Below are 12,328 nucleotides of genomic sequence, written 5' to 3'. Positions count from 1 at the left end.
TGGTGTTTTTATTTTAGTAGTTGATGTATCTTTAGTTACTGTTTACCTTATAGGGGCTTGAAGGTATATTTGTGCTCAATGTTTAAATGGCTTCTTTGTATCCTTTCAGTGGCAACTCCAGAAAAATGTGATATTATTACTGAAAACATATTTCCCAAGAAGAGACCATGACCCTTTTCCTCCCATTTTATACAATTTTATTTATACATTACAAATTGTAATACAGTGGTGCATTACAATTTAATACACCACTGTATCCTTTACTCTGAATAAAAATGGTTTCAAAACCACATTTTGTATTGGGATTGTCTTCGGTAGTTTATTTGATCATCTGAAGAACAGCCAATGTTATTAGGGCCGTTGAAGATAGAGAAAATTAGAGTAAAGTTCTGCGAAAAAACTATTGTTTTTAGAAAAATCAAGGCCATTTTTAGATTTGTCTCAGAAATATTCTAGAAAAAAACATGGACATTTCTGAGTTTCAAAAGTCAGAAATGTCCCCCTAAAAAAATCGATTTTGGACATTTTCTGAGTTTCAAAACTCTCAAAGCTGGAAATTTCACATGCACGAATTACACCCTATCGCTGCCGTGGTCTGGATGAGGTCAAGGCGACTGTCACCTCACTGTCATTTGAAATGAGAGGTTTCTAAATGAACGTAAGCAAAATGAATTCATTTAACACTTGCTGAACATAAAAATCTCAGACATTTTTGGTTTTGAGACAAATATTTTCTTAAACATTTTCTCTTGAAAACGTACTTAAGTGTTTATAGTCGAAGCAGTGATTAATCGTGATTAATCACTACTCTAAGGTGTGATTAATTAAATTTTTTGATCGATTGACAGCACTTTTTTTCTGTCTTTTTCTCACAATACCAGCACCACGTTTTAGCAAAAGTATTTGGAATGCATTTAGTCTGGCGGCTAAAACGTGAACAACATCCGAACAGCCTTGTAAAAAACAACAGATGCTGCCTATTTCTTTCTGATACTTTCTGCTCTCTGTTGGCTGAAATGAAACCGAAAGCTTCCAGCAGGAGAGGAGAGGCAGAGAGAGCAGGACTGACCATCAGATCACACGGAGGCGCAGCGACGTGAGGCAGCGTCAGGTGAGTGTCTGCACTTCCAATTGGCTTCCGCTAGAAGTCTGTCAGAGTGAACAAAACGTAAGTTATTCGTTTAGCAATTAGGCTTGTTAAACTTTAAGAATATTATCCAGGCAGCGAAGAGCAAAAATAAAATAACAACAAAAATCGCAAATGTTTAAATGATGATAACATTGTCAGTGTTGTCATGCTATCAGAGGGAAGAAAAGAAATATGACTGTAAAAGAAGAAGAAAAAAAAAGCGGGGTAAAATGTGTGGAAAACAAAACTCAAATTTAGCAAGTGATGCGTGTCTGCAGCTTCGGAAACGTCAGTGGCACAGTTTCTGCTTTCCGACTTAAACAAATCAGATGCGGGAAGCAGAAACAATAAATCTCTCTGTGGCCGTTTCAAAGTCCAGTCAGGGTGTGATGTGCGTCATGGTGACCGTTTCGGCTGTCGAGTCTGTTTATTTAATGTATATTTTAGTCCCCCAAGTTATAACTTTTCAGGACTCTCCGTGGAAGGAAAATTGTACATCATTTTCAAAACATTTCACACCCTAAAATCTGAGAAGTCCGGCGTGCATACGCAGCCCCCCCTCCTGTTACTGTTAAATAACAAACTGTATCACGACGATTTTGGAAGGAAATGGGCCACCAATGACAGCCCACATGAAATGAAAACATCCGAGGCAAAACGTGAATGAAACACAGCGCCCTCATCTGGACAGAGCCGGGATGTTTATTGAAATGGTTGGCCTATTTATTTACCTGGCTATAAAAACACCTGTGTGGTCCAGGCCCTTGACAAACATGAAGCAGCTGTAAGCGGCTTGTCTTTTCATAATGATGGTCCAGTTCATTATGGAAGCTCAAATATTAGCCATGAGAAAATATTCTACATGTGTTCCTTCAAAATGTTTTGTAAAGTTGTAATCCCGGTTACCCAACATACGAAGAATTTCAGTTTGTATCTTTATAATAATAATAGTACAAATTTTCATTTATAAATTATTTGTAAACGTAAATAAATCCATTTACATTTGATAAGCACATTTCAAAGTGCTACAAAGTAAGAGATACAGATTTGCCTGATGCTACGCTCTAATTCACCTCAATGATCTTTATAAGGTTTTGTCTACTCACACGTTGCCTTTATTAGTATTTCTTTAAAGTAGTTTTTCTATTCTTACAGTTTAAATGAGTACTATCTACAAGTTTTAGTCTAAGGCTTTGAGCTGTGCAACACAATCAGTACCACTAGAGGGAGACAAATCACACGTTTTGATATGCAAGGTGAAAGGCACCAAAATTAAATCAAAATGTCATAATACATGTGTAAATCTCCCTTTAATTAGTTAAGTGCATCATATAATTATTAAATACATCAATAAATATATAAAATAAATATTATATAAAAATAAATATTATGAAATATGTAATTAAATACTTAAAAGTTCCATAAAATAATTAAGTTATAAAATAATGAATTGAAATAATGAAATGCTCTTTTAAAGAAAATTCTATTCAATAATATATTTACTAATTGCTTTTTAACAGGAACTTCAGGAAAGACTTGATCAACAGACCCAATAGAGAAGGTAAATAATGGTTCGGTGCAGCTGGTCTCACAAGTGACTGAAAAGAACTGATGTTATTTCTGTTTCACTCAGGCTAGATCTCAGATCACACGCTGTCCGACATGAGTCTCCAGGTTTGCCACTGTGGTTGGTCCAAACATACCACCTACCATGGCCTGAGAATTCACCAGGGAAAGAAGGGATGCACACCGAAGGGAATGCACATCCCGGAGAACAAACTAGTTAGCTACTTTCCACGAAGTTATATCCAACCAAGACTATTCAGTTCAGTCGACCTTTCCATGGATATCTTCAAGACTCCTATAAACTTTGGTGAGCTTTTTATTTTAGGGCTGAAACAGTTTTTCATGTTCAACTTATTCAATAATCTATTACTAATTTCCATAATTTAGCAATGATCATTTTATCCGGTTAAGCTTGCACAGGCACACCTTCTGTTCTTGATTGTGGTAATTTTTGGAAGTTTTAAATGAAGACCAATAGTTCCACATATAGATTTTTTTTTTTTTAATTTTGCAGTGTAACAACCACAGTCCAGCAAAAGATTGGGGTTTTGGCATGGAGGGCTTTGAAATAGAAGTTTTGGAACTTACCAAATAGTCAAAGCACAGGAGTAACACTTGTCAGCAGTTATAAGAAGGGTTTGACTGCTGTCAATAAAGATATTGTCAATAAAGATTTATTTATTGATTATTCAGGTTGAAAATAATTTTTAACATTGAATTTCATTTTTATTTAAGAACCATGTAAATATATTTCAATTTGTCAAAACCCAAACTTCATTTTACTATTTCCATTAGCTTTTATTTCCTTTCCAATCAGAAACAATCTTTGTGGTTGAATAAAAATATTAAATCCACATGCCTAGCCCTGGGGTATGGATAATGTTGGGTTCAACTGCAGCTAAGCTGTGTTTATAATAAAATTAACACACTTTGTGTTTTGCAAAAATCAAAGATATGTCTGTTTCACCTAGAAAAAGTCATCCCAGCTTTTGGTATTCTAGATTTTAAACCAGAACGAAGAAACAAAAGGCAGGCCAGACTTTTGGTTAGATGTAGAATCAGATGACCACTTCAGAGTCATCATATTCAATAGTTTTCTACTGCTAAATACCTTATCAACCATGATTGTGTGCCTCGTCAGGGCAATGGAACTCTATTGCAACACGACAGCTTAACTCAACCTGCCAAAATGTAAAAGAAAATTAGATAGGCGACATGTGAAGAAAATCCCCATGGCTAAAAAGTTCACTGCTCTGTTTTGAAACGAGACTTCATGCACATAAAATGATCCATCATATTCCTTTGATCCTATTGTGTCTCAACCAAAACTAGCTTACCAGCTCAGATTTGGTACACAGCTACAATGTCAATCAGGACAGTCGGTACTATTGGATAATGGGGAACAAACTGTCTCCATCGTGTCCTGAAGTGTGTCAGAAATTTTGGGTGTGCTGTCCTGGACACTATCATTTCATGTCGACAAATTTTCTGCCGTCAGCTAATCATTGTGAACGTCAAAAAGTTATTTTCTGCTGTATCTTCTCAAGGTCTGAGGAAATTTGTGAAATCTTGAATTGTTTGCTGAAAAGATTTTCATTAACTAACGCTTTGTTTGTTAAAAGAGATTATTATTTTTGTTGCGTCTCAATAAGACCCTTCAGGATTTGAGGAGCTGCAGGTTTGCCACTGTGGCTGGTCCAAAGTAACCACTTACCATGGACTGAGAACTCACCAGGGGATGATGGGATGCACACCAAAAGGACCAAGGATCCCAGAGAGTAACCAGAACTTCCGGAGCAACATGTTGGAGCAACCTTATCAAATGGACAACTGGTCAATTCTGAACACTCCAGTAAAGGAGGAGGTATAATTAAATACAGATACTATTGACACACAAACATGTGAATGAATTCTACCAATCATTGACTGGTAAATGTGGGAATTAAAAAGCTAAAACATCTTTTACTTCACTCTGACAGAAACTGTTCATGTCTCCAAACCTCCGCACCCAACTGAATTATGGGCTGACTCAAACACTAATACAGGACATGAACCAACAAAGTATGGAGGACTGGCACGATCATAACATGTTATCAGATGAAAAAAAATGAAATAAGCTGCTTTAATTAATACTGGCCAACTGTTTTTCTCCTCCTGCAGTGGTCAAAACTGAGCAGGATTCTCAACAAATGGCTCCAACCTTGAATACTACCACAATTCCATTTGGTTCCCAGGTACACTTAAACTGAAAACAGTTTAAGTGTTTTGGTTTTTCTGGGTGAAACTGTGTCTTTAACAATGTATTCTGAATACTTTTTTTTCAGCAGACAGAGACAGATGCATCATCACCGTCAACAGATTTGATGAGTTCTCCACCATCACACATCCTGCTAACCGAGTCCAACTCATCAAGTAAGTTTCATAAACACCATGTTAAATATGGTTAGCGACATTTAGTGTGATTAATGTTTGCCCTTCGTAGTTTTTCAGACTCCACAACATTCCCGTCGTGGTTCTCTATCCTCAGACAACGCCTGCAGATGGCTTGACTTTTCTTCTGTTTGTCTTATGGTACAGTAACTTTCCTATGAAGTTAAGAGTAATGTTTGAAGTCATAATGATTCTGAATGTGGTGTACTTCTCCTAAAATATATTTGACCAACAAAACCATCAAAACATAAAATGCCTTTACATTCAAATCTTAAAAGCTGTTTCTTTGGCATGATGCCTTCTAATCATAAAATAACCTAAGCCTACTGAGGTAATGGCCCTTATTTTGGGTCCTAATAAAGAATGACTCAAAATCTACGCCGTATTACCACCACTAGATGGTGCTGTTTTGCTTTCTTTTTAAACATGACTATTACACACATTGACCCAAATGAGAGTGATTACGCTTCACTGAAAATAAAGTTTAAAAGCCCAAGTGATCCACACATTGAAAAACAATGTTAGTTATTATACTTATTTTTTATTAATAACAATAATAATAACAATGGAGTATTATTATTATTTCAGTAATATTTATGATATTATTGAAAATAATAATAGATAAAATTTATTTAGGGATTTTTTGGTCACTAAAAGTAGTGTATTTTTTTATAATACTGTAAAACATTAACACATAATAGTTAATAACTATATCATACGTAGTGATTATATTTAATAACTATGTAATTTACACAAAGTTCCCAGAGTAGCCAGATTTACAGTAGAAACTGAATTGAATGAAATGTTTCCACACTGTTTTGGTTTATGACTATTGTCAAAGCTCAAACACTTTAGCTTTTCAAACACATTTGTAGCTCAATCCTGACAGCAGTGAAGTGGAAGAAAAAGGACGCAAGGTTTGCTGACATTTTTTGCAAATAAAAATACAAAAATGTGTTTTATTTGGATCCATGAAACTCAGAACAGCTGGACTTTTGCACCAGATTATATTTAAGGTGTCAGAGTATAAAGTGAGTGAATAGAAGGTAAGGTAAGGTAATTTTATTTCTATAGCACATTTTCAGCAACAAGGCAATTCAAAGTGCTTTACATTAATTAAAAGTAAATACAAACAAAAATAACAAATCATAGAAAAGACAAAAAGAAGAAAGAGAGCTAAATCCTTTTCTGGGTTAAAAGTAATATAAACTAAGCAGTTATGTTCCTGTTAAGTATTTCTGGATTCAATTTAATAGTTATTCTTATTCTAATTCTGATTCCATTTCTGGGCTGTATAATATTGATCTAAATAGTGCGTACTCCACAATTTATAATATTACTAATAAACTAAAATAATCATTTTCTAGGTTAAATAGTGAGTACTCCACCGTTTCTATCACCGTTTCTATCAATTTTATCAATTGAATCGAGAGATTGGTTGACCATATCCAAAATTTGTAGATTTGGATGATGTGCAAAGAAAGGCTCCAAAATTTTAGAAAAAGACAGGACAGAAACAGAACAAGCAGGGCAGACAAGGGCAGTGAGAGAGCAGAGGAAAAAAGCATCCGCCTTCATCAAGAGCAAAAGAGAAAATGGCACAACAGCCATCAAGGAAACGCAGTGTTTTACAAACACAATGCAAATTATTAGAAGTAATGTGACAGATATTACATTACATCTGAAAGATGAAAAAAACCTGCACTTCTAGAAAGTAAAAGTTAAAACTTCGCCTGTAGATTTTCATAAAGTGTGTTGATGTAAAGCTTGTCAGAGCTGGTTGCATCTGTAAACCCCTGATTTTTTTACTTACAATATGGGCTATTGTTGGTTTTTTGTTTTGTTTTTTTACTGTAATTCTGTCCTCTCAATAATCAATAAACATCAGATTTTTTTATTTAAACTGTTTAATGTTGGACTTTTTTGCCCTTCTACAGGTTGACTCAGACTCAGAGACTGAAACAAACACACATATGGATACAGTTACTGAAAAGAAGACAAAAAGAGAAGCTGAAAGGCTGCTGCAGGTAAAACATTTTTACTATGATGTATATGGCCCAAGCTTTTGTTTCCAGACTTTACTTAGTTAGAATTTTAAAACAATTTTGGTCACAGTAAGATCAGCTCTCGACGAGATACATCAAGTCCCTCTAAATAAGATAACATGTCCATGGTGCCCAGAGGTGCCAGAATATATTTTTCCTAAAACTGTAAATTTTCATTAAAATATGGAATTCATAATTAGCATGCAAATTGTAGATGAAATAGTAATATTTGTACTCATTTTGGTTACAATTATCAGGAAATGACTGCAGAAAATTTTGCGCTTGTGCTTAGTGCAAACTACTTTGTAAAGCAGGAGCAAACCCATTTCACATGGCAGAGTAGTTCGGACTGCTTTGTGAATCTCCCCCGTTTCTATCATAATAAGCCCTTAATAAATTTCTACATCCTACTTTCATCTTCTGTCAAGACACAGAAAGACAGGATGAAGGTCCTGTTACAGCAGAAAATTCACATCCGAGAGCAGAAGATGACTGAAGTCAGATCAGCTGTGAAAAGCTGCAAGGTGAGCTGCAGACGCTGCCACCATGTTGGGCCTGATTTTGGATTTCTCAGATGTACCTACTGGATATTCCCATCCCTGTTTTCAGGGCAGTTTGGATGATGAATGGCTGCAGATAGACAGTGTCTTCTCAGAGGTGATGAAAGTTGTGGAAGACGCTCGGAAGAAAGCTCTCGAGCCAATCGAGAAGAGGTCAGCCATGTTTATCTCAGTAACAGTTTTAAAATATCCTCATAAATGCTTTACAAAGGTTCCCATTGAGACGTGTAAGTGGACATATCTAACAACACATGCAGTTTATTTTCCTAAGCCATCATGTCTTCCTTTGCCACTAAAATGCGTACAAACTAACGAAATGGGGATTTGCTTAAATGTTGTGCATACTTGAAATGACAGCGAGTTAATGGAGTTTTACTCAAGCTAAAAGCCTTGTGTGTCTGTTCTAAGGAGACGAAAGGTAAAAAGAGACGAACAGAATCTCCTGCAGAAGCTGCAAGGAGAAATCGATAGACTCAGAGACTCCATTGATAAACTGGGCAGAAGCCGAGACTTGCAGGTAAGGGGTCCCTTCACCTTCACACCCTTTTTTTTGTATAATTTTAGCAAAGCAAGAAAAAAAAGTTTCTGTTTATTTAACTCTTCTCCTTCTTTGCTCCTTCCTTTGCAACACACAGGCCTTTCCACCTTCAAACCTGGATGGCTCCAAAGAGATTAAAGATCTAAAAGTTGACACTTCCTTCTCTTTTGGTACCTTGAAAGCAACAACATCTACCATGATGAAAGACATCCAGTGGCGTCTGGAAAACCTCTCTTCCCTCGGTAAATCTTTGTTTTTCTCAAATGACGCAATTCTGGTCGTCAGTCCAAGCACGTCTACCAGAGTATCAGGTGTAAAAACAGCATTTGTTACATTTCCAACTGGTACAGTTCTCTTTCACACCGCATTGTGCCAAACCAATCAAACCATTTGAAAAACTTGTTAAATTACACACTGCACCAAGAACTACTGAAGGAAATTACACGAAAACCTCTGAAGAAGACACTGGATGCAATTTCCTTTGTCATGAAATGCAAACAAAAAGGGATCTGATTTTAGCGGTTGTAAGATTTCTCTTTTGCCGTTTGAAAAAAACCACTAGCGCAATACTTCCGTGTTTCTTTTGGCTGTAACTAGAATGCCTTGTGCTATTGTCTGCTTAGTATTCATATATGCATTGGAAGCATGTCAGACTGCGTTTTCTTGGTTAGCATCAGAGTTTGATTACACATTCACACCTCTAAACAAACTGGACATTTGATAGCAGAGGTGTGAACCGAACTTATTTGCCGGAGTTCGATTATAGCTCACAAAACAGAGCTGGTCTGAATAAACCCAAAATATGTTTTTTCTTTTTTGTTGTTGTTGTTTTACCCACATTCTGTTTTTTTTTCCACAGAGCTCAAAAGGATTGCAACCTTCGCAGGTGTGTATACCCAAAAACTTATGTAAATTGTAACATACTCTGCTTCAATAATGTACTTTTGGATTTCTTCTGTTTTTGCTCTTATCTCAAAATTTTTTTTATTTTAGAGCATCAAACAGAGACGAACATACCAAATGCAATTTTTATGAAAATATTTGCTCAGTGATGGGCACTGCTGACAAGAAGTTAGCTGTGCTAACCCTGAAACACTTCATATACATTAGCTCCACTAACATCCTATAATAACGTGGGAAGTAGACTAAATTTAGTCATGTTGATATCCACCATCTATCAATGACACAACATACGCCGTTTTCAAAGTTAGAAAGATGCTAAATCACATTTCACTATTGTGCTAATTTTTCAGAAGTATGCACATTTACAAGAAGAAAAAGATTATCTAAGGAAATTTGGTGGCCATATCATAAGTTACATGTGATTATCTACACTCATTTGGTGAAGAGAAAATCAGAGAAAAGTGAAAACCAAATTCAGGCCTCATTCCCTGTCGTACTTGTGTTTTCTTCGTCTTCTGTCTATTACTCAGACTCCATCAGTTTCTCAGTCATATTCTCTTCACGTCTCTGGCACATTGAGCTAATTAGCTCAACTTTAAAGCATTCAAGTACTAAGCATAAGTAGTTCTGTTATTTCTCAGTCTGTGCCCATTGCTCTTGTTGCCAATATAGTCGTTTCTTGACTCCCCCCTTTACCTTTACAATCTGTGTTCATCATGCTTCTCCCATCCTTGTCTTATTTTGGTCCTTAAACACATTGTGACTCTTGTCAAACCCTTAACTCACCCGCTGTTTTCTGTCTGACCACAGTGGATGTAAAGCTGGACTCAGCCACGGCCCACCAGTCCCTCGTCCTGTCCAACGACGGGAAGAGAGTGAGAGACGGAGGAGGGAAGCCGAAAGCTCCTGACAATCCGGAGAGGTTCGACACATTTGGCAGCGTCCTCGGGATCAATCGCTTGAACCGCGGCAGGGCGTACTGGGAAGTAGAGGTGAAAAACAAAAGCGGCTGGGATCTTGGTGTGGCACGGCGGAGCGCAAACCGCAAAGGGGTGCTCAATGTCAACACAGACAACGGTTATTGGGTGGCCGTGCACTTCAAAGACAGGAAGTACGCAGCCATGACGGTTCCCCCCACAAGCCTCCCGCTGAGCGAGAAACCCCAAAAAGTCGGAGTGTTCGTTGACTATGAGGAAGGCGTTGTGTCGTTTTATGACGTGATGAACAAGTCGCACATTTTCTCGTTCACCGAGTGTTTGTTCAATGAAGACATTTTCCCTTATTTCAGTCCGCATCCTAAAATGAATGATCAAAATGTTGATCCACTGATTATATCTGCTGTCTAAAAGCACATGTCATTATCTTGAGTTGTAGGATATTCTCACCATAAAAACCTTTGGAAAAATACCACATAATAATCACTAGTGTCACACGTGTGGTAACAATTTTAATATATTCTTTATTTTTTTAAGTTGATCTACAAGTCTATTTTTTCAAATAAATATCCATGACATCCTGTTTCACCAGATGGTAAAAATCATGTTATGCTCGGTGACTCAGCCACTCTTCAAAATTTGAAACATGCAATTCACGTAAGGCAGATCTTCATACGTCAGGAAACGGCTACAAGAACGTAACTACTGACCTAACATCTCTGTAGTCAAACCAAACTGGAACAATTTTAAAACATCCAACTGTGGCAAACAAAGTTCAACAAAGACTAGGTGAAGGTCGATTACTGGCATCAAGGCAACATTTCCCCTTATGTAATTCTTATATAAGGGGAAATGTTAGATTGGATTCCTTTGAAAGTGCCAGACTGACTTACGTTTTCTCTGGTTGCTTAAAGCACCAACTAAACAACCCACACAACTAGTAGAAGGCTACTAAACATTTATCTCCAAGATACATTCAAGACCTGTTTTCTTGGATTCCAATATGTTCAGTCGTCAAAAACAGTTATAGTAATGTTGTGGAAGGTAAAGTAACACCTTTTAAAAGTTAAAGTTGGAAATAAAAATAAAAAAACTACTGCTGACTAGCTACCTAAGCAGATGGCTAAGCTAATTAGCCAGCTTATATTCCCTTGTTTAATTCCCTTGTAGTTTCTAACTTTAGAAAAAGCAGAACACCAAAAAGGCTTTTTGCGTTGAGAAACCCAACTATGAGAGGGACCGCTGGCTACTTATTTTAACAGACCTTTGGTGTTTGTTTGTTTTTTTCCAGTACTGGCACTTCATTATTGTCAAAAACATTTCAATAGCAAGTTAAGAAATATGCAACATCTTAACTTGAATACTTGAAACAATATGAATGTATGAATGTCTTAATCTGGTTATTTTTTTTAAAAAGATGAGGATTATACTTGGGAATTATTTCTTGTAATCTTATTTAGGGTTGTGTAATGACTGTGATGTAGATAAAAGGGAAAACAATATAAATGCACTGTTTGCATTTTATAATCAATTAAAAATGCTTTGCTTTGTTACTTTTTTTGATTGCCTATGTTGCAGAATATTATTGAATTAACTTTTTCCTTGTTTTTCCTGCAATTTTGGTCACCCATTCGTTGATAACATGTTGAGTTTTGGCTTTCTGTTGATCAGATATAATGGTGGATGTGACAATAAAACTTTTTGTTCAAAGAAATGCAAATTCAGCAAAAAAAAAAACAACTAAGTTTTTCTTCAACTGTAAAATTGTTATAATAAAAGAGAAGGTATATTTTGAATGATTTTTAAAATTTAAATAAATAATGTTTAACATTTATGCTAGGGTCTTTGTGTTTGTGTGAAACGGAGTTTAAACTTTAAATGAGTTGATTCTCCTGCTTGGCTCTGCATATTTATGAGGTATTTTTGGCTTCAAAACGCCATGTTTGACCACATTTGATAATAATTAAAACTTCTCAATCTTTGACATGGTCTAGCAAAATGTTTTTAGGTCAGGCTACATAGCTGCTACATCAATGAGCTGCTCTATGCTGTAGTTGGGGATATGTTGCTTGCTGCTGAGCATAATCATTTTGTGGCTAAAACAAACATTATTTTTCTAAGTTTTATGAAACTTCTGTTAAAATCATTTGAAGGCTCAGAATCAGTCCAGTACCAGTCCAATCCGTGTATGGTTCGTTCTTTGGTTTTCTCGTTTCAAAATA

General features: G+C 36.2%; 1 protein-coding gene across 1 annotated transcript; it reads left to right on the top strand.

The window, feature by feature from the left end:
- The first annotated feature begins 741 nt into the window (after nt 1-741).
- Nucleotides 742-11,940, top strand: LOC103472774 (uncharacterized). The gene is made up of 15 exons (XM_008422608.3): nt 742-1,111; nt 2,650-2,690; nt 2,763-3,002; nt 4,348-4,559; nt 4,675-4,756; nt 4,856-4,929; nt 5,020-5,107; nt 5,178-5,266; nt 7,063-7,152; nt 7,599-7,694; nt 7,780-7,883; nt 8,139-8,247; nt 8,366-8,510; nt 9,128-9,154; nt 9,982-11,940. Exons 3-15 carry the CDS (start codon nt 2,792-2,794, stop codon nt 10,515-10,517), a joined length of 1,863 nt encoding a protein of 620 aa, XP_008420830.2. The 5' UTR covers nt 742-1,111; nt 2,650-2,690; nt 2,763-2,791; the 3' UTR covers nt 10,518-11,940.
- Nucleotides 11,941-12,328: the final 388 nt, after the last annotated feature.

This window comes from Poecilia reticulata, chromosome 18 (assembly GCF_904066995.2).
Source record: "Poecilia reticulata chromosome 18, P_reticulata-male-v2, whole genome shotgun sequence".
Classification (NCBI taxonomy): Eukaryota; Metazoa; Chordata; class Actinopteri; order Cyprinodontiformes; family Poeciliidae; genus Poecilia; species Poecilia reticulata.
Note: the sequence above shows the minus strand (reverse complement) of the source record. Positions and strands in the feature narration are given on the sequence as shown.